We start from the raw sequence: 23,077 nt of genomic DNA on the forward strand, positions 1-23,077 counted from the left end.
TTCCGTTTCAGTTTAATCTAATTAAAGGGGTTTTTTGTTTGGTTTTTGTTTGGTTTTTTGCATTTTTTGCATCTTTTACGTAAATGAAGTGCTACAGACACTGAAAAAATCTTCATGAAGCAAGAATGCCAATATTCATGTGTGTTTGCTCACACATAAAATAATTGGATTTTAAAAATATATACTACTTGACATGATTTTAAAGCAATGTACATTGGTAAGCAAATGATTTGCTGCATTGCAGCAGGTTAGAAACTGTATAAGACTGTATATATTCACATCTAAACCGCATATAAATCTGCAGCTACTCAAACCTGTGTTAACATACTCCTGTGTCTGGGTTCTGTCTTGAGAGAAAACATGCAGAAAATGTACTTCAGAAGGGGATCTTATGGTTATAAAGATTTTGTTGGTTTTAAATCAAGTCTCATCTGTCAAATGTCATTCAGTGAAACATTAGCAGGTCCTCTTTTGCTCAGTGGTAACTGATCACTGCAGGGCTAAAAGACAGGCTTCATGTTACACCAATGTCCACAATCCATTCACAGTCAATAAACATGGGGCTGACTGTACAGGGTTTGAACAAAGCTTGAATGATAAGATTTCTATTGTATTTTTTTTTATTTTTTTTTACCTGGTGCATAATACCCTTTGTCAGGGAATCAAGTATCCTGCATTTACATGGTCTCAAAATGTTTATTATTTACTCACAGGATTTAGAATGCCTTTTACACGTCTTTTGACACTCACATGAGGAATGGCTCCTTGAAACGTTTAGGAGAGACAACTTCTCCCCCACCTGGGCCCTTGTCATGGGATGAAACATTTGTGACCTTTATTTGGGATGCCAGCAATGTAACACTGCACTATAACACTGCAATGTAATAGTGCACTATAACACTGCACTGTGGTCCAGAGATGCTGTTGTTGCTCTTTGAACAGAGATATTCTCACAGAATTGGAAAAGAAAGGACAAATCTTTAATGGAATGTTTACTGAAATCTTATAACAAATATAGTATGTCCACTAGAGTCTGTTACTATGCTGTCTACACTAGATTCTCTTTATTCATGCACACGTCAGCAGGCAGGCTGTTCACACTCTCATTCTCTTATTCCCTTTTACACTCCTGGTGCCCCATTCCTGGACAAACACACATTCGCTGTCCAGTAACTCAGTAATAGTAATAACAACAAAAAACAACAATAATAATAGTTTTTGTTTATATAGCACTTTGATTTTGAGTCCAAAATCTCAAAGTGCTGAACATAGAAAAGTTGAATGAAACACATGAATGAAACGTTACTACAAATACTGAGGTAACAGTACATCTATCGTGCTGAAACATTTGACCATTCTGTGTAACACTGTTCCAGAATGCAGGAGCAGTAGGATCTATCTATCTATCTATCTATCTATCTATCTATCTATCTATCTATCTATCTATCTATCTATCTATCTATCTATCTATCTATCTATCTATCTATCTATCTATCTACCTATCTAAGAACCTATATGTTCTATTTAGTCTTTACTTTATTCTTTATTTTATAATTTTTCTCTTTAGAGTGGCTTTATTACTCAATAAAAATGTAAAAAAAAAACATACTCATCCTTTGAAGAGTTATAATACCCGAAACCCCCCCACTCCAAGTTCCCAAGTTTTTCTCCCTCTCTACACTTTACAGTTGGCTCCCCAAACAATAACACATGACATTAAGATGTGTTCTGCACCCAAAGCACAGTGCTCGCCTGCTGAAGCCATGGGTGGTGGTACTAGAGATGGTCCAGTGTTGGAGGTCAGCTAGGAGTCCGCTCCCCCAGTGAGTGCTGCTTCTTCAGGCTGTCCGAGCGCCTCAGTCGCTCCTCTGGGGGCTTTTTGTGAAGACTCCTAGGAACATGCCAAGAGAGAGAAAAACAGGCTTGTTGGCCTTATCCACGAGACATTATTCATCAGTAACAAATAAGTATTATTCCTACCTTTTCTTACATATACATTCATTGTGTTAATAATATATGTGTGATTTTCATTACTTCCTCTATTATATTGTCATGCGTGTTATGCAGTGTGAGCATAAATTCCATTTAATTCATCTGCTGAAATAAGCTTTTTTAAAATGCAAAAAAATAAATTAATTGGTTGCAAATATGTTGGTCAATATTAGCTGTGTGTTCCATTTTAGCCTGATAGCTGAAGTGGCTGAATAAATCTGAAGAAAAGATTAATAAAAAATGATGGTGCTATAAATAGAACTACCTAAATTTTAGTAAAATAATTAGACTTAAATTAATTGCACAAATTTAAATATTCAATTTAAATACAGACAATTTGTCAATAAATATTAAATAGTCATTTGTCAGTCTGGGATTTTGACTAACCAAATTGTTTTACTGTAATATGTTGACCTGATGTTACAAGTAAGTATTTTTGTATATCGTTAGACATTAAAATATTTAGACTAGCGAAATTGCACATATTGTAACGCTGGCAGCGCCAGTGTGCGATAAGGCAGACACAATCGCTGAGAACAGACATCCCATATTCAGGGTCGTAGAGGCAAGCCATGGTCAAATCTGTTAGAGTCCGAAACATTAACACAACCAAGCTGCAGAGGCATACTGAAAACAAAGAACAAAGAGAAACTAAGACACAGAACGATACACTTCAAGCACAATAGCAAAACGGTTGAATGCAAAACAATGACCAGCAACATGAAAGACCAAACTTAGGATATACTGTAAATAGACATGAAACACCTGAAACGCTAACGAGAGGAAGGGTTACAATTCACGAGGCGGGAAACGAACATGGCTAACAAAACAAAATATACATGACTGACAGGTGGAGATGGGGCAAATCGTGACACATACCTTAAACGTTATGACTTATGTGGCTTATGTGGTGGTATCTTAGGCTATAACACCCCTATTCAAATGTTATTTTATATATAAAATATAAGTGTATATTTGTGTAGGAAGGTGCACATGTTGGTACTAAGAACAACTAAGATTGCAACTTTTTGCAATCTTGCGATCTTTCCTGCTGGATCATGAGTTTGGGGGAAGGTTTATGTTAATTCTGACATATAAAGTTACTATTTCATAAATATGATATTCTAAGTCATACAAAACTTCCTGATCTTATAATTATGACTTAATATAAATAATGACACACTAAATAATAATCGTGACACTGTTTTATTAATGTGGCATTAGGTTACATTTATATGATTGTGAGGATCATTTATAGAAACCTTGTTATTTTCACCTAGTATCTGAAGATTATGAAAAACATTTTCCTCATTATAATACACTTAATGCCAATTCTTTCATGTGGCAGAAGCTTTAGGTTGTTTAGCCGTGCTTGTGTGATGTAGTAGTAAGATTTTCTGCCCACAACATGCTTTCCCCATAATTAAAAACACACACATTTTTACTGCTTAGGACATGAGCTAGCAGATGGAGTTTAACAAATCCTGGGTGGTGTTTTCTTCTACAGTTTCCAGGGCATGTTCTAAACATGTACCTTGATGTCTAATATGATTGGTCGAGATCATATGTGGTATTCAAGAATACATGTTTGAGTATATGTTGGCTAGTGGTTATCTGAAGATCTTCTCACTGCTGGAGACGTCATGCTATTTAGTGTGAGCAGACGTTCCCTCCTCATAAAATGTTCCTGGCTACAAAATACATCTAACCCAAATGTAAAAGGGTCTGATTTGTATTCTCAGGGAATAAAACGTCCTCTGTGAGAAGAAGTATCCTTCTACCCTTCAAGGAGTGACATGTATTGAGATTACAAAGAGTCTTTGTGGTAAATGCTTAGCTGGTCAGAGTTCAGGTGAAGGTCAGATATGATTATGCTAACAGGCAGTCAAGGGTTGGCTAGTTCCTCTTCTGTGGCACTGATGAAGAAACCAGAATGATTCGACTCTCTTGTGAGAGTGTGTTTGTGACTCTGGGTTCACCTCTACACAGGCATATTTATTTGTTGTAAAGTATGAAAGATTGGTCACATTTTAACATCATGTCATTGGCCTCTCAGGCATCCCAGCCAGGCTCTTGTGGTGAAGAAACATCTAAACCTCACATTCCTCCAGTGGTAACTCCAGAACCTTGTTATACTGTTGTTGAACAGCTAGTTGTGGCTATGAGTATCCCTAACAGTTGCAAAGCACAAAAGAAGCATTTTTATCAGTAGTAAGACAAAAAATCCACCAACAATGTGCTGCCTTTAATCCACCAACTATGTGCTGCCTTTAATCCACCAACTATGTGCTGCCTTTAATCCACCAACTATGTGCTGCCTTTAATCCACCAACAATGTGCTGCCTTTAATCCACCAACTATGTGCTGCCTTTAATCCACCAACTACGTGCTGCCTTTAATCCACCAACTATGTGCTGCCTTTAATCCACCAACTATGTGCTGCCTTTAATCCACCAACTATGTGCTGCCTTTAGAGATTTCTAAGCGCCCAGATGCCATATTGCTGTCACTTCCATGACAACAGTGGAGTATTGTGTAATGGCCTTGTCTGAATGCCTTTCCTGAGCTTTGTATATCTGACCTAACCAGGATTGCAGAAGTTTTTTAAAATATTTTTTATTATTATCAGTTATATATGGATCGGCGTGTGTAGCTGTAACATTTTTTATTGTACATCATATTTGGTAACAAAACATGTCTCACTAACTTGTGTGACCTACCAAAACTAAGAGCAGAGGGACTTTCACCTTGGCACAAATTCTATGCTTTAAAATAGAGAATTCAGGACACACCAACTTTAGACATGTTGTTTCCTTACATATGGTGTTTTCTGTTTTGTTTATGTGCATGACAGTGTTCACTCTTACGTTCTTGTTCTGGTTATCGAACTAGACGGTAAGAGTGTGTATCCAGCTCTTACCTGCTTGTAAGGGGACTCTTAGGCCTCTGCTGCCCCCTTCTGGCCTGAACTGGAGATTCGCCCGCTCTGAGAAGGAAGGAGACGTTAAGATTTTGAGCGGTTCAATCAACCACTTTCAATTCTGATCAACACACAAAGAAATTAATTGCGAAAAAAAAATCCATTACCGTTTTCTTTCAGGTATGCCTTTTCACTCCTTACCTCTGCTTTTTCCGATCCAGAACTTTCTGGGTGGCAGCAGACAAAATCATCTTCTCTTTAGACACCTTGGCTTTCTCCTGTTAATCACAGCACTAATTCAGTTGGGATTATGTTAATGCAGCACCACGAACATGTGTAACTAGATATTTATAATTATGTGTAACATTTGATAAAAGATCTATGTAGAGAGGAGGATGAAAATTTTCATATAATAATGGCAAAACACCCTTGATAAATAATTGGTATTCCTCTCTTGCAATTGGGCATAGAAATATCTTATTTCTTATTTCACTATGATCAGGTCAGCTCAAACTGTTGTTTTCTGTTTGTTTGTTTTTTTACTGTTGTGTATTACATATTTTGGAACTGCATTGCTCATAATTGAACACAATTGTTCAGTTCTAATATATAATCAGAACAAGGATTAAATGACTAATTCTGTTGCTTCAGATAGGCCAGTCTCTTTCTGTGGTGTTCTTTCGTCAGATGGATGGTACCGTTATCAATAAAGTAGCAACAGCTGTTACGTATGTCCCCCTCCCCCTGCTGTGAGCCATGCTCTTGTGCAGCATTGTCTCAACAACAATAATTCTGGTTTCAGAACTGGATGTCCAAAGCAACATACAGGAGTGTTTGAAAAGTTTGTGAACCATTTAGATGTTTATATATTTTTGAAAAAAATTGACCTAAATCATCATCAGATTGTCACACAAGACCTAGAAGAATAAGACTCACTCATACTCTCTCCAGTATTACAATCACATTACAATGATTTGCTTATCCAAGTGTAAAAATCTTTCATTTTAATATTTAAAATGAATGTAAAATCATTTGTTAAAGTCTTTAAAGTGACCTGAACACTCAGTTTCACAATCTCTGCATGTATAAAGACTACCATAGTAAACAAAAAACCCTGCTATCATAGTTTATGAAGCTTACAAAGTCAACCAAAGTAAAGGAGTTACAAGACAAGTCTTTAAATTTGACGAATATGACAATACTCTTCTCGGTAACTAGCCACTTTTAGAGTGTAAAACATAAAGAACTGTTTACCATTTCTCTGAGTTTTCTTTCTGCACGAAGCTCTCTGTCCTGTGCCAACAGTGCTAATCTCTCATCCAACGGCATCGCAAAAAATATGTCATGAATGTCAAACAACGCTGCGCGTAGCTGAAAGAGACATATTCAAAACTCTTATTAACAACTGTTCAGAAACACTGTAGCTTTCTTACATAAATGTGCATTTAACGATGCAAATGCAGTATGTGAGCCCTTGGGAGATATCTGACATCTCTTGCAATTGATAACAACAGAAGGGTTTGTGGGGTTCATACATCAATTACATAGCAAAAGGGCACATTTTTAAAATTAACATTTCACTATATGCACTATGTTTGTACATTTATTTGTACTATTCTCAAGATGTGGGATGGTACTTTAACAGAAAAGATATCAGGGAATGCCAGGAAGTATTATACATTAAGAAGATCAGAACAGCTTTATATGTTGTATATTCCCTCACTGTCTCTATAAAAAGGTTTAGGGCATTAGCTTGTGGTTCTGGTATTAGTGGTACACTCCGTGACATCAGCTGAATCTTTAGTTAGAGAGAAGTAAACATTTAGGAAAGAGCCCCACGTTGTATTTATAAAATGTCACCAATGGCCTTTCTTGAAGAATCCGTGGCTTGTGTCCACTGACGATGTTTACCTGGGCTCGAACTCTCTCCTGCAGTGAGACGTCCTGGGTGGAGTAGTTACTTCTCTTCTGTGGTGCTTCTGTGTGAAAAGAAGAGATAAACTCTTGTGTGTCCTGTTGAAGCAAAAACACAAGGTAGAGATCTAGTGAAAGAGTGACTTTTTGGATTGAGTTGTCTTTATACGTGATGTCTAATAACAGGTAGCATACACATATGCACTGTAGTCAGTTGTGGGATACATGGCCTGTGGGGTTCATACCGGACAATAGCGGCATCATCCATACATGTACTGTAGTCAGTCAGGAAACATACTCAGAGAAGTTCACAGCTGATAACTGACTTGACTAGACAAGAACATTCATTTGCTGTTAACATCGACCTAGTTTAACCCTGTTTAACCTAGTTTAACTCTGTTTAACCTAGTTTAACCCTGTTAACATCAACCTAGTTTAACCATGTGCTGTACAGGGAAGCAGTCTTTCACATAAACCATTAAGACTACGGCTGTGGATGTCTTACATCTAAATTCAAACCACTAAGTTTCACCTTGACTGTCTGACGCAGATGTTTGACTTTTTCAGTGTTCAGTAGCCGGCGGGTAAGGAACCCTCGAGCAGTCGCACAGAGACGACACAGAGCCTTCTGCTGCTCTGCGTTTAACACCTACGAACAAACCGTGAGCACATCGTCTCACACAGTGAGTCCACCAAAGGTTTATAACACCAAAATGACAGTACAACCATAATCTAGATATGAACACATCGGGATCTCAGCCAGACCTCTCACACACCTGGCTTAGTCTGTTCCTTGGTTTATTCATTCCCCGGTTTGGACCCCATAGGTAAGCCACAGGTGGAATTGCAGATGCAAGAACAGCTAAAGCAACAGGAGACTGGAGACCTGTGGAAGAAACACAGTAATCATGGTCTGGTCATTCCTTTAACAGCGCCCAGTTCAGTAGAAGGCCTACTGTTTATTTACAATTGGTTTTGTAAGCTCTATTGTGCTTTTCCAATGAAACACTATTTTGAGTCGCTCCAGACAAGAGCGTGTGAAGAATGTAAATGGAATTAGTTTAATGCAATGAAAAGGACTTTTACTTAAATGCTATCAGGAATTCCGGACTGAGCTTCACGTCTTATATTGCTAGTGACACTACCCGTGTGCCAAGGCATGTGGCAGTCTGGTGAACTCTCAGCAGGGTTCATAGAACACGACGGGCAACGGGTGGGGCAACGGGTGGGGCAACGGGTGGGGCAACGCTACAACCGCCTCCCACTCACCTCCCACGTCCCCCGCAACAGCACACACACTGTCTTGATCCCTTAGTCGCCTCTCCTTCTCCTCCAGCTCCTGTGAAAGACACTTGCTTAGCAAATACAAAATAACAACAAAACATTCATCTCTAGCCTATATATATATATATAGGCTAGAGACGAATGTTTTGTTATATATATATAACAAAAGAATGCTCATGTACAGTTTTGGCAGTAGGATGGGCCTCCTGCTCCTGGGGTGTAGTTCTACACTCTGACCTGACTGAGGTGCTGTTGCTCTCTCTCCTGCTCGGCCATAAGCAGCGATATCTGCAGAGCGTGTTCCTCTTTCAGAGTTCTCTGAAGCTCCTCCAGAGTCTGGACCTGCCACTGTACCTCCTCTGTGAGAGACACTCCACATCATAAACACACCACAGACGTACACACGGGCGTTTTTACACTAGAACTGCCAAAGTTCTTTTCATCCATTTTCATCCCTTTCACGATATCATCTTCGTCTTTCCTCACCTGTCTTTTTCGCATCCACCATTGTACCAATGATGCTGTTTCCCTCGTTGACTAGCTGTCGTTTGTTACTGAATGACGAGGTAGGGAGGTCTAGGTTCAGGCTGGACCTCGGATGGGGTGATGTGGGACTTTCTAGCACAAACGGCGGGCTCAGCTGGGCAGGGGGTGAGCGGCGGTTGGGCGCCCTCTGCAGGACACCTGCCATAAAGCGGGGGATCCTCTCCTGGCTTCGGTCTATGGGAGGGCTCTGATGAGATGGACCCACGTTACTGTCCAGGGTGTGGCACCTCCTCCGGAAGCCGGCTTCTATGAGGCCATATCCTGCGTCTGGAGTACTGATGGTGCCATCTGATTCACTCACAGGGCTGGAACCCGAATGGCTTGCTCGTCGACTTGCACTGACTCCTTCACCGATCATCGGCCTCCTGTCAAAGCTTGGCAGATGCCCACAGCCCTGAGATCTCCTCCTAGATGCGACCCCTGCCTTGCCGGGGCTGAGAGGGTACGAGAGGAGAACGCTGCCGGCGGACAGTGGCCGACCACGGTGCGGTCTGGGGCTTAGGACAGAGTCTGTGTCCAGCACGCTGTGAGGAGAACAGCTGGACGAAGAGATGAAGCCCAGCACAGCCTCCATCACTGGTTCGGGCTTCTTGAAAGGGGGAGTCTTGGCCTGAACCGGGCTGATTGAGTTATGGAACTGGACAGAGCATGACGGGTCACTATTATTCACATCCACAGGACTGACCCTGTCATTCTCTTTACACTCTGGGGACACAGCCGCTAACACAGGTGACCTGCTGTGAACACTGGACTCTCGCCGACCTTCCTCCTTATCATTGTACTGCTGTGACCTCTGCAGTAGGTTCTGTAGACTTACTCCTTCATTCCCAATCTCCTCATCTCTCTCCATCTTCTCGCCATGATTTCTGCTGTTGGCGTCGGGATGCTCTGCCAGTGGACTCACAGAACGGTAACCGGTCAGTGTTTCTTCTCTTTTGTTTGTGAGCCCCACAGGGTCCTGCACTGTAACAGCATTCACTCTGTTCTCCAAGATCTTTTGAACCTGGTTGATCAGGTTATTCTGAGAGCACGTCAGTCTCTGGGCCTCTGATCTTAGAGCTCTGTGTCTGTACTGATCCATCTCCTCACGGTCCTTCTGACTCAGCTATACACACACACACACCACACACACACGCATGCACGCATGTGCACACGCACACACATATACACTTTAATTTTATGGATGAAATACATTTTACTTTTTTAAAAAGTACTGTATTATGTCCTGTATTATGTGAGTATATACAATACATACACACATATATACATCAAATATATATGTATGCACACACATATATATATATACATCAAAAGGCTGTGAAAACTTATTTACATTAAATAAACCTTTTCATTTTGGTTTTTTCAGTATGGAGTATTGTTTGTACATTTTTGAGGGGCAATTGGAAAAAGGCTGTAATATATACATATATTGTGACTGTTTTGTTTGACTGTTCACCATGTTGCCACATCCTTCTTACAGTATTAGTCCATCACTGGACTATGTTCATGCATGTATTTACAGTAAACGCTCATGTGTTTGTCATTGTTTCTTCTTTCATGTGTGTAACTCATGTTTGAACACCCCCCCCCCCCCCCCCCCCCCCCCATATGCTGATCATTGGTCTGCGTTCACCCCTGAGTGAGTGTTACCTTCAAATATGTTCACCTGATGTCCTCACACATGATGTTCTCTGAGAAGTTCCTTTTAGAGACCTACTGCCTGAATGCAGTTTCATATAGTAATATTTACCATGCGGTGACCTGAATTATAATTTGAAACACAATTTGGACTCCAGAATGTTCCATAGTGTCCTAAAAGTGGCATTTCCATTGCATTTCAGATTAACACAACACGAGCTGCAATATTCAAGCAAAATACCTTTGAACTTCCTAATAATAATGAGTTAGATTTTGTGATAACAAATGTGTGAACAAGATTATAATACACTATAAAACAAAGTTCTCTGATTGCTACAACGTTTGTATGCTTCAAGCATAAACTGTGTTTTTCATTTTTTATTAATTTGTGATGAATAGGGTAGAGAGTTGCTGATAAATTGTGTGAATTGTGAATTGAATTGTTCTGGATTTGTAACCACCGCTTATTATCTGCACCTACATGCCCAATGTGGAAATGCAAAATGTAAAGAGAACAATACAAGCTTTGCATATATGAATTAAATCTTCTTGCCATGTCATTTATTATTTGCCAATATAGCTCATGGCTCATTAAAAAACACAATGGGACAGGGCTTCTTTAGAGATCTGTGCTTTGAACACTAAAATCTGCAGTTTTGTACAGAAATACAATAAGTTCACTTCTGGCCTCTGTGTATAGATTGATTGTGATTTAAAGAATTCTGCTATTGGTAGTATACTATATATAGAATGACTTTAATACTGAGGCTGTCCGGTTTTATGACATGATATGCCTGCTGGACCTTGAACTCACCAGAGGTGACAGAACTGTCCTCCCATGGAAGTAAATGAAAGAGGGTGATGTCCACAGTCTAGGGGTATTTGTTTCACACATCCTTTCAGACTGTAGTTTAGTAAGAGTACGCAAATAGAACTCTTCGTAGGTTTCCATGTTTCCTTTAAAGGGAAAACAAGAAATGCAGGCGTTATCAGAAAAGAGTCAAAGTCTATGATTAACAAGTGATAGAAGGAAGTGTCATTTCACAGCCAGTTCCCTCAAGCACTCATATGAAACCTGGTTTCACTCAAGACATTCTCTCTCTGGATGTCTTGCAAATAAAACATCCATTAATGATCAAAGCTTTGGTTTCTCACTTAGGTGGTGTGTGACGAGAAAATCATAAGAGAACACGACGTGCATGGCTGAATGCTAAATCTGCATTTGGCATCACAACATGAAGGTCTCAGGTAAGGCTCACTGAGCACTGTGTCTGCATGTGGAAGAAACAGGAGAAACAGGAGAAACAGGAGACTCCCGTGGAGCTCTGGTGGGATATGGTTTTGCTTGCTAGCTTGCTCATGCTGTGGGAGCCACTGCTCTTTCAACTGAGCTTCTTAAAAGTGAACTGATTCAGGGAAAATAACAGTTTAAAGGAATTTGTGGGAGCCCTCTGTTTTTTCAGATAGAATTTGGAGTATCAACACACAAAACTCAGAATGCAGCTGAGTTTTTTCTTACTTTTGCCATTGCATTGACAAAAACTTATGGTAGGTGTCAAGGTGAGGGGGCCGGGTCGCCACCAGAGGGCGCGCATCCCGGCCAGCAGCCGATCCCAGCACACACCCCCGCGCATGCAACCACTCCCACAGTCACAATCACCAGTATACTGAACACCTGTTTCTTATTTACTTTGCTCTTCTTAAGCCCGCAGGTCGTCTGGTCCAGTGCTGCACATTGCCGCTACATGAGCGTCTCTGGTCTTTGCGTGTCCGTCACTGCGTTCCCTACCTGCGTGTGCGCTACGGGCTTTACCTTGCATCACTTATAGTGTGTGCGCTAAGAGCTTTACTAGTGTGCACTACGAGCTTTACCTTGCATCACTTATAGTGTGTGCGCTAAGAGCTTTACTGGTTTGGTTGCCATGGACAATAAACATCCTTCTGTTCAACCCCCGTCTCCGGCTGCCTCTGAATGTGCAGCCTGGAGCAGCCGGAGGCGAGGGCACCTCCGCTATAGAGGTATTGACCCACCAAGGCATCGCCCTGGGCAGACAACAGCAGGAGCTCTAGGAACTCCGCTCTATGGTGACCACTCTGACGAGCTGCATACAGGCTTTGTCAGCCTTCAGCTAAAATTCCCCTTGTAAGGTGTAGGGGCTTGGGGGCCCCCAGACATTGAGATTTCTGGTGATCTGAGATGTTGATGCTGTCATCCAGCTGTGTCTTGGCATCACTCTATTTGTGACTATGACTTGACTGGAAAGCAATGTCTCAGTGAGCCCTCATGCCTGTGGTCACCTCTGAACCCCTCCCTTTAGTTATGCTGCTATAGATTAGTCTGCCGGAACCACATGCTGATCACTGGCACGTGAGCTACGTACATTTAAATCAATGGTGGTTTAAATTCATGTCCACTCAGTCTGTATTATCTATCTTCTTGCATGGCTCTACCCAAGACGATTGGATACAGGCACCTGCAGGCACCTGGGGGATGGTCTGGCTGCCGGTGGATGTGCTGATACCGGGGTTCACCTGGGGAGTAACACTGCAGTCAGAGCCTACAATACCAGCATCACTGCTCCGACACGGAATGAAAGCCTGGCATTCATCAACAGACATTTACAGTGACAATATCAAAACCCAGAACTTTCAATTCTACCTTTTACCTAGTCTGATTGTGTGAATTGTGTGTGACTTGTGTATTTGTGTGTTAACGGGCCGCCCAATGGAGGATGGGTTCCCTTTTGAGTCCTGGTTCTCCCGAGGTTTCTTCCTATTCCCCACCATCATAGGGAGTTTTTCCTCGCCACTGTCGCCTTTGGCTTGCTCATTAGGGTTCTGGACCCATAGTATTGTTAACCTTGTAAACCCTGTAAAGCTGCTTTGCGACAACTTGAGTTGTTAAAAGCGCTATACAAATAAACTTTGATTGATTGATTGATTGAGCGCAGACGTCCACACCCTCTCTGAGACCGCGTACACCGATTCCTCCTCCCGCGCCCTACAACGGGGATCCGGAGCGCTGCGAGGGCTTCCTGGTTCAGTGCCAACTGTATTTCACCAGCATGCCCCACTGTGAGGATGCGGAGAAAGTCGCCTTCATGGTGAACCGGTTGCAGGGCAAGGCACTGGACTGGGGAGCAGCCCAGGTCAGCGCAGAGAAACCCTGTACCCGCAGCTACGACCAGTTCGTTCGCGAACTGCGGGCGGTGTTCAACCACCCCAGCCGTGGGAGGGTTTGTGGTCAGAGCCTGTTGCAGCTACGTCAGGGAAACCGTAGCGCTGCCGATTACGCCCTGGAGTTCCGGACCCTGGCCGCCAGAACCGGTTGGGATGAAGCCGCCCAGACAAACGTCTTCATAGCGGGGCAGAAACCCGACCTAAGGGCGGAACTGAGCTGTCGGCCCGAGGGAGAAGACCTGAACCAGGTGGTGCACCGAGCCATAACCGTGGACCGGCTGCTGCAGGAGCGAAAAGGAGGAGCGGCGCTTCCTCTCACCCCGCAGGCTCCCGTGCACACGCCGCCCCGTGAGACCACGACAGTCGAGCCCATGGACTTGGGTACTGCCGCCCCCCCCCTCTCGCTCGGACCGCTGGTCCGAGGAGGCGGCGGGCTAGGGTAAGTCTCTCTCTGATGGGTAACCTGTTAACGTGGGAGGCGTCAGTGTCTTACGGGGTGATGTCCTTATCTGTGTTTGTCCTAGTGGACTCGGGAGCCTCAGGGAACCTGATGAGGAGGAGCGTCGCTGAGCAGCTGAGGGTGCCCCTGATCAAACTGGAGAGACCGAGACGCTTGCACGCACTGGACGGGCGACCTGTGGGCGGGGGTTTTGTTTCTCACCGCACTGCACCAGTCACCATGCACGTTCAGGGCCGAAGGGAACTTATTAGTTTTTTTGTAATCCCTTCCACACGCTATTCCATCACGTTAGGTCTCCCCTGGTTTAAGCTCCACAACCCTGTCATCGACTGGTCCACGGGTAAGCTGCTGAAGTGGGTAGCGCCCCTACAGGGCACCCGGTTTCCCGCCCGTGTGTTCGCGGAATCCACCAGCGTTGAGAGCCCTAACATCAGCTCCACCCCAGTCATTCCCGCTCTGTACCGTGATCTAGCGGAGGTGTTCAGCGCTGCCAAGGCTACCCAGTTACCACCCCACCGACCCTGGGACTGTCACATCACCCTCAAGGCAGGTACTACGCCACCGCGCGGCCGAGTCTATCCACTTTCTCAGGAAGAGGAGCGGGTCATGGCTCAGTATGTTAAGGAGGCTCTCAGTCAGGGCTATATTACTCGCTCCACCTCTCCCGCCTCAGCCAGCGTCTTCTTCGTAAAGAAGAAAGACGGTGGTCTGAGGCCATGCGTAGATTACCGAGGGCTCAATTCCCTCTTAGTGAACTTTGCCTACCCGCTGCCTCTAGTGCCGTCGGCACTGGAGCAGTTAAGGAAGGCTAAAGTCTTCACTAAACTGGATCTGCACAGCGCCTACAACCTTATTCGCGTACGCGAGGGTGATGAATGGAAGACGGCGTTTAGTACCTCTACGGGGCACTACGAGTATCGCGTCTTGCCTTATGGCTTGGCGTCTGCTCCGTCATTCTTCCAGGCGTTCATTAATGAGGTCTCCTACGACCAACATGTGCGTGATGTAAGGGCAGTTCTGGGCACACTCTTGCGCAATCGTTTGTATTGCAAGCTCGAGAAGTGCAGTTCCATCTCAGTGAGATTAACTTCCTAGGCTACACCATTAGGCCAGGCTCTGTGCACATGCAGCACAGGAAGGTGGAGGCGGTCGTGAAATGGACGCAGCCTCACACACGGCGCGAGCTTCAGAGATTTCTGGGCTTCGCGAATTTTTATAAGCGGTTCATTCGCACATATAGCCAGATCGCAGAGCCCCTTACTGACATGCTGAGAGGGGGAGGAGTTAAGCTTCGCTGGACAGAGAGATCTACGAGAGCGTTCAACCAGCTGAAGCAAGCGTTTGTCGACGCGCCGGTTCTGCACCAACCGGATCCTAACCGTCCCTTTATAGTGGAGGTAGACGCGTCAAACGTGGGAGTAGGCGCGGTGTTATCACAACGGCCGAAAAAGCATAGCTCCCTTCGTCCCATAGCCTTCTACTCTAAGAAGCTCACCGCCGCCGAGCGCAACTACGGGGTGGGAGACCGTGAGTTGTTGGCTATGCGGAAGGCATTCGGTGAGTGGAGACATTGGCTGGAGGGAGCTAAGCATCCATTCACCGTGCTTACCGACCACAAAAACCTGGAATATATCAGGACCACGAAATGGATGAACGCCCGTCAAGCCAGGTGGTCTCTGTATTTCTCTCGTTTCAAGTTCCAGGTGACATACCGGCCAGGAGAGAAGAACCAGTGTGCGGATGCGCTATCTAGGTCCTTTCCTGGCAGTACGGAGTCGACGAGCGAGGAGCCGGTGCTTACGCCTGAGTGCGTCGTGGGAGCTTTGGAGTGGAAGATCGATCGGGAGATCGAGGCAGCGAACCCGCATCCAGGTTGCCCGCCGCACCGTAAGTACGTTCCCCCCGCGCACCGTAGTGCCCTCATCAGCTGGGCTCATACGTCAGTGGGGACGGGGCACCCAGGAGTGTCTAAAACGGCTCAGTTGTTGGGGGCTCGCTACTGGTGGCCGGGGCTGCACCGGGATGTGCTGCAGCAGGTGGCGTCCTGCGCGGTGTGTGCGCGGTGCAAGGTGCCACACACTCCTCCTGCGGGTAAGCTCCTCCCTCTCCCTGCACCCAAGCAGCCATGGACGCACATCGCCCTGGACTTCGTCACGGACCTCCCCCCGTCCGAGGAGAACATGGTCATCATGGTGGTGATAGACCGGTTCTTGAAGATGGTTCGCTTCCTCCCCTTGCGGGGCCTGCCCACCGGGTGAGAGACTGCGGATCTTCTGTTTCGGCACGTATTCCGGTAGTTCGGACTGCCTGAGGATATCGTGTCGGACAGGGGACCGCAGTTCACCTCGCGTGTGTGGCGGGAGTTCTTGTCCAAGCTGAACATCACGGTGAGCCTAACCTCTGGTTACCATCCGCAGGCTAACGGACAGGTGGAATGCGCGAACCAGGAGGTGGGAAAATTCCTGCGCGCTTACAGTAGCGAGCACGAGGACACATGGTGCGCCCTTCTGCCCTGGGCCGAGTACGCACAGGACTCCCTCACACATTCCAGCACGGTGATGACTCCGTTCGAGTGCGTGCTCGGTCGCCAGCTGCCGCTCTATCCTTGAAACGCCGCGTCCTCAGACCAGCCCATCATTGAGGAGTGGTGTAAGAGGAGCGAGAGGGTGTGGGAGGACACCCATCAGCGGCTGAAGGAGGCGATCCGGCGTTTCAAAAGGAAAGCCGACCATCGGAAGGGAGAGGCCCCATCTTATCAGGTAGGGGATAAGGTATGGGTCTCCACCGAAGATGGACGCCTGGGCAGGAGAGGTAAACTGGGGGAGAGATATGCCGGCCCGTACGTCATCTTGAGGCGGCTTAACCCAGTTACTTATCGCATCAGTCTGCCCGAAGACAGACGTGTGTCGCGTGCATTTCATGTGTCCGCTCTCAAGCCATACAGAGCAGGTGCATTGGAGGAGGCCTCGACGTCACGGCCACCCTCGCCGCTGCAGTTGTCGGACGGACCCGCGTACCTCGTGGAGAGGTTACTGGACTCGAGGCGCAGAAAAGGTGGCTTACAGTACCTGGTGGACTGGGTCGGATACGGCCTGGAGGAGCGCTCCTGGATACCGGCCTCTCAAGTGGTAGGCCCCTCCCTTATCGCCGACTTCCACAGGGAACATCCAGACCGGCCAGCTCCGCGGCGACAGGGAAGACCACGTGGGAGTCGATGGGAGGGGTCCTTGGGGGAGGGCTCTGTCACGGTGAGGGGGCCGAGTCGCCACCAGAGGGCGCGCATCCCGGCCAGCAGCCGATCCCAGCACACACCCCCGCGCACGCATTGTCCCACAGTCACAATCACCAGTATACTGAACACCTGTTTCTTATTTACTTTGCTCTTCTTAAGCCCGCAGGTCGTCTGATCCAGTGCTGCACATTGCCGCTACATGAGTGTCTCTGGTCTTGGCGTGTCCGTCACTGCGTTCTCTACCTGCGTGCACGCTAAGAGCTTTACCTTGCATCACTTGCAGTGCATGCGTTAAGAGCTTTACTAGTGTGCGCTACGGGCTTTACCTTGCATCACTTGCAGTGTGTGCGCTAAGAGCTTTACTGGTTTGGTTGCCATGGACAATAAACATCCTTCTGTTCAACCCCCGTCTCCGGCTGCCTCTGTCCCGACGCCTCCGGCGTCACAGTAGGTTAAAATAGGTTAAGGTGGACCTGACATTATAACATCTGAGTAATGTTTGAGGCTAGGAATGACTAGCAGTTCCTTTTTAAAATCTAATTTCTGCAAGAAATGAAACAATCACCACAGAAGCAGGCTGGTGTGTGAACTCACGCACGCATCATTATGACTAGAATATTTACAGTTGAAAATGGATACAGTATCAAAGCAGAATTGTGAACTCAAACATTATATTTGCAAGACAAGCACAACAGGAACTAGAACTACAGCTTAGGGAAATTAGTTGGGGAATGAGGAACTAGGGAAAGCAAAGCTAAAAACAAGAATTGCCTAAAATTTTGCACAACAATGGCACTGGGCAAAATAAGGGAACGGGGCAAAATATGCCACCTTAATGGAATGGGGAATATCTTTGCAGGTAACAGTACAAGAAATATACGGTAAACAGAAATCTTCACTAGATTCCATAATAGTATATTAATGGAGTATATCAATCTCACACAAAATGTCATAAGAAATGACTCATACATATGCTGGTTTAATGATAATTCTGTCAAGCAGAGAGAGAGAAAGAGAAAGAGAGATCATATTACACCTGCACTCCACTCACTGCACTGGTTACCTGTCAACTTTAGAATAGATTTTAAGGTTCTGGAGATAGTTTTTAAATGTCTTCATGGTCTTGCTCCTCTTTATCTCAGTGAAATGATGGTTAGATATGTTCCAGTCAGGTCTCTCAGGTCTTCAAACAGTAATCTACTGGTGATTCCTAAAAGCCGATTAAAGATTGGCGAGGGTGCTTTTAGCCACTATGGCCCAAAGCTCTGGAGCTCTCTTCCTGAAGAGCTCAGAGGCATTTCATCCCTGTACAGGTTTAGGAAGAGTCTCAAAACCTTCCTGTTTAGATCCGCTTTTAGCTGTTCGTTTTAGTTAAGCAACCCTAAATCTGTTCCATCTCATTTACTTTATTCACTTTATTACATTATTTTATTGTGTTGTTTCCTTTTATCTGTAATTTCTTAATATTTTCCTTTGTATTTTTATCTTTGCTTCCTTTTAAAGTTTCTTTTTAAATTTATTCTGTAACGCACTTTGAGTTGCATGTATGTATGAAAGGTGCTATACAAATATAGATTATTATTATTTTATCTGCATATAGAAGCTGGATTCTGAAACAGGAAGCTGGATTCTGAGCCTCACTCTTTAAAGCACCTGATCCTGCCAAGGTACCCTATGTTGTTGAAGACAAACTAAAGGCCCTGTAGACCCTAACCGGATATGCCTACACCAAGACGGACATTATTACATCTTTTCTTTTTCTTTTTATACTTTCTGTATAAATTGTTGTTGTTGTCATGGTGACCAGTGTCGGCCAGAGGAGAATGGGTTCCCCTCTGAGTCTTGGTTCCTCTCAAGGTTTCTTCCTCATGCCCAGTACTTTTTCCTTGCCACTGTCACCCTTGGCTTGCTCACTGGGGGCTTGGACTCGGACACTTGTAAAGCTGCTTTGTGACAACAACTGTTGTAAAAAGCGTTATATAAGTAAAATTTGATTGATTGATAGACCTGAGCCAAAGAATGTGGCTTACTTGAGAAGCTCCAGCTTTCTTTTCCAGATAAGCATGAGGATCAGATAACATTCCCGTCTGAAAGTAGGTTTGAAAGCAAGGTAGATTAAGTGACAAGATTCAGACATTAAGAAAGTATGTGATGTTTAACAGGGTTTGTGTACCTGTGTGGTTTATTTGGGGTACAGTGTGCGAATAGTTTTGCAGATATTTTGCAGTGAACTTTTTAAAACTTTAGTTGAAGTAGCATAAGAGTTGCTCTTAGAGTCTGCAAGAATGAACTGCAGAAGAAGCTCAGTTTTCTCCTCAGAAATGAGAAGAGTGAGAGTGTTTCAAAGCACCAACCCAGACAGACTGCTGGATCTGGGTGCTGACAGCATCGCAGATTTGGTGGGGTAATTTAAGGAATGTTTGAAGAAGTACATTTAAATCAGTGCAGCTTGGCATTTCTATAATGAATGTTTCTATCTCCATATTTATAATCAATCAGCCCTCCTCCATCTTGAACATTTGGGTGTAATTTAACAAAGATCCTGAAGAACGCACAGTACAAGTCCTATACGAGGCTTTGGGAAATGAAGCTGACAAATGAGATTTACAGGCCAGACTAGCGATGTGCAGTTGAACTATGTCGTTGGGTTGCAATGTTCAGTTTTAAGATCAGTTTTAAGGGCAGTCATGGCCTAGCGGTTAGGGAACTGGTCTTGTGACCGGAGGGTCGTGGGTTCGATCCCCAGACCTGAGGCCATGACTGAGGTGCCCCTGAGCAAGGCCCTTAACCCTCAATTGCTCACGTGTATAAAAATGAGATAAAAATGTAAGTCGCTCTGGATAAGGGCGTCTGCCAAATGCCATAAATGTAAATGTAAGATATTTTCTACATCTTCCTCAAAATGTACTGGACCTGATCCATATCATGGAAGTTATCTCAGCAGTTGTGTCCTCTGATTAGGAATCCCATGGGAAGCTCAATTTCAAGGCTCCACCTTTTAAAATGTACTGGGAATGTCATTGGAGGGCCCTTGTGTTGAACTCTATGATCCAAGCCAAGCAGCACCACCCCAATGGAGCCAAATACCATCTTACATGCTTCCTAACCAGTGGGTATACTTTCTACCTGAACAGTCAGAAATGTTGTACCCTACAATCATACACACAAGCATGGGCATTAAAGTACTAAAACAGCACTAGAGAAATTGTCATTTCACAAGCTTTTAAATAAAAACACAAAGTTATTCACTTGGTTTCCTATTTTAGAAGATGACATTTCTATTTATTGTGAACATATCAGTTAATTGAAATTATAAGTTGTGTCTGGGCTCTCCCCAATGTAATTCCCACTCTTCTTACCATAACCTAATCTCTCTACTGGCGGGGCTATTTTCACATTCCACTAAACCACTGCAGATGGGCCAGAAGGCAGGAGCCAATCAGGTGTTCAGCAATCCTGAACTCAGCCCTCTTCTCTCGCAGTGCCCTGTAGCTGTTAGCATCAGGCCCTTGATGCTTGCTTTCAGAACATTCATATGCATATATTCCATCCTAACCATTGTGAACTGTGAATGACATTTAGAGATAAGCCTTTCCCCAGTGGTGGGACAAGTTATCCAGGTCCTTCCAATGTACAGAGTTCCTCGCAACCTTCAAAAACCTGATCTCAGTGTTTGATCAAAGGACTTGCTCAACCTGCCGTGTATCCTAATGCTGTCGGCTCACTTTCTCATGACTCATTACTTTTTTCATTACTCATTACATCATTTTTAAATGCATTGTTTTGTTTTATTGACAATATATTGCATCTTTACTGTAATGTGCTGCATTTTGATTTGTCTCACACTTGTAGAACCTTGCAACTATTGCAACTATGCACCTGGAGAGTTAATGGAAATTTGCCATAAAAGTACTGGTTGCAAACTGGTTGCAAATTATTTGCATGTGTTCAGTGGCCACAGGAAATTCATGAAAAAGGCCACAGAAACATTTGTACAGAGAATATGACAGGTTTCCAAGTCAATGTCCAAATCATGAATCACTAGAACATGGAAGAATTAACATGTACGTTTAGCTCTTGTACTGCTATTGTGCAGTAGAATATCTCACTTATAAAATAATTAAGCTAAGTGGTTCAAATGGATTAGGGAGCTAACACAAACAGAGCTAAATCATTCACAGAAACAATGCCAGATAAAGTTAATAGTGTTCCAAAAAATATGTGGACAACTGCCAAAAAGTGCCTACTGTCAAAAACACGTTGACTAGAGATAAATCAGGAATGCCATCCTTAATAAAAAGTCCTATGACAAAATATATTTGTCATCTGTCAACCAAGTGTTAATATATCAGGACTTTGTTGTAAAACAAAACTCCTAATCATGAAGTCTACCAAAGAAATAATAAGCAAACAAGCACTAATGGGAGATTTTTGAAAACTGGAACTTGGGCCAAAGGATGCTACCTACTATGTTTTCAATGCTTTTGTTAACTAAATGCGTAGTAAATAAAAATAGCAAAGCGTCCGCTTTGCGCACTTTTTAGACGGTCCCTTAATGATTCCCTTGGTGACTAAAGCACCGTTCATCTGCATTTTTGAACATTTCTCCTCAGTGAAATTTATTGAAACAACGTCTAAAAATATCCGCCTGTATTTTATAATCCTGTCTTATCCTACATGTATTGCCTCTCGAGTTAAATACATCTTGTTAATCTTTTGGACATTTAATCTAATGAGAAATAATGAGAATATTCACCTAAATAAAACCAACTTTGCCATGGCATCATCGCGGAGACGATCAGAAGACGTTTTCTGAGCCTTGAGGCAGCGGCTTTGATCTGTAAACACTTCTGGAAATGATTAAATGTGGATGAGTTACATTTCAGTACAGCATTGTCTTCCAGTGTGTGATGTTCATGCGTAAATGTGAAATCGCAGTCTTGCACTAACAGGCGTGAAAAAATGCAAAGCATCATGTTGAGCCAAAATGCTTGAATTGTTATTAATTCATTTTGAAAACATTTTTTTGTGAAAGTAGCATGAAATACTTTCACTAAAACCCTTATCGACTATAAGCTATACAGGACATCATGTCGGTATTGGCATGGTCTAGCATACAAACTCCGGATCAATACCTCACAACAGCAGCCCGCACAAAAACACAAACCATTCTTTTTATTTAATAACACAATTTTGTGAAGGGAATCAAGACAGTTAACAGACCATATTTTAGCGGGTGTGTTGTTGCCTTGTGGCCTGTCTCGCCTTACCTTTTTGTTCGTTTTATTCGATGGTATGATCAGGTGTATTCCACGTCCCTAAAACAGACGTATTAAATAATAACGGTGTACAACACCACTCACATCAACACTACGACTGCCTTAACGACACTTTCGGTCAAAGGTACGTTTCCCATCCATTGCCTGACTCGCCTATATTGTCCGCCGGCTACAGCGCCTCCTAAGATCATGACGAGTGAGAATAAAGAATACTTGAGCACAGGCTGTTGTATACGTTCACTGCACTTGAAATCTTTGACTCTTAACTTGTTCCCCGTGACCTTTCGACTTAAAATATGACTCTAATGTTATTAGGTAATCCTATTAGGTACAGATTACAGTTTCTGACGACTGCTAAAATGCGTGTGTCCAATCTGTAGTCACATTTTCAAAACTCTAAACACAACATCAGTCTTCAGTGGCTATACTATTAGTTCAATTCATGTTGTTATAACACAAAATGCAGTCATTTTACATGTTTTATAATGTTTACATTTTCTAAACACTCAAGGTTATCCAATAACAAAATTCTGGATCATTTTTGCCTTATTTACAATTGCTTGTACACAGCATGTCAAAAATGAAAACCTAAGGTTCAAAACCTTAAATACTGTATAAAATGCAAAGTTCTG

General features: G+C 43.8%; 1 protein-coding gene across 6 annotated transcripts; it reads right to left on the minus strand.

Annotated features, from left to right (window-relative positions):
- Window positions 1-561: 561 nt before the first annotated feature.
- Window positions 562-22,727, minus strand: ccp110 (centriolar coiled-coil protein 110). 6 transcript variants are annotated; one of them, XM_076988730.1, is made up of 13 exons: window positions 22,437-22,726; window positions 21,923-22,016; window positions 11,109-11,251; window positions 8,597-9,761; window positions 8,348-8,481; window positions 8,096-8,165; window positions 7,603-7,712; window positions 7,359-7,475; window positions 6,824-6,925; window positions 6,167-6,283; window positions 5,114-5,190; window positions 4,913-4,978; window positions 562-2,619 (listed from the first exon to the last, which is right to left on the minus strand). In XM_076988730.1, exons 2-13 carry the CDS (start codon window positions 21,951-21,953, stop codon window positions 2,544-2,546), a joined length of 2,208 nt encoding a protein of 735 aa, XP_076844845.1. In that variant the 5' UTR covers window positions 21,954-22,016; window positions 22,437-22,726; the 3' UTR covers window positions 562-2,543. The 6 variants fall into 6 exon arrangements, 5 of the variants coding, with proteins under 5 accessions (XP_076844845.1, XP_076844843.1, XP_076844846.1 ...); XM_076988728.1 differs by having other exon boundaries at window positions 569-1,891; window positions 21,923-22,004; window positions 22,437-22,725; XM_076988727.1 differs by having other exon boundaries at window positions 570-1,891; window positions 22,437-22,725.
- Between the last annotated feature and the right edge of the window lie 350 nt (window positions 22,728-23,077).

Source organism: Brachyhypopomus gauderio, unplaced genomic scaffold (genome assembly GCF_052324685.1).
Source record: "Brachyhypopomus gauderio isolate BG-103 unplaced genomic scaffold, BGAUD_0.2 sc63, whole genome shotgun sequence".
NCBI lineage: Eukaryota > Metazoa > Chordata > Actinopteri > Gymnotiformes > Hypopomidae > Brachyhypopomus > Brachyhypopomus gauderio.

Excerpts from the sequence above, each read along its gene's own strand:
- ccp110 (XM_076988728.1), bottom strand. The coding sequence starts at position 21,953 with ATGATGCCATGGCAAAGTTGGTTTTATTTAG. Across the intron at positions 8,166-8,347 it reads AGCAACAGCACCTCAGTCAG|GAGCTGGAGGAGAAGGAGAG; the intron begins GTCAGAGTGTAG and ends TGTCTTTCACAG. Across the intron at positions 4,979-5,113 it reads CTGGATCGGAAAAAGCAGAG|AGCGGGCGAATCTCCAGTTC; the intron begins GTAAGGAGTGAA and ends CTTCCTTCTCAG.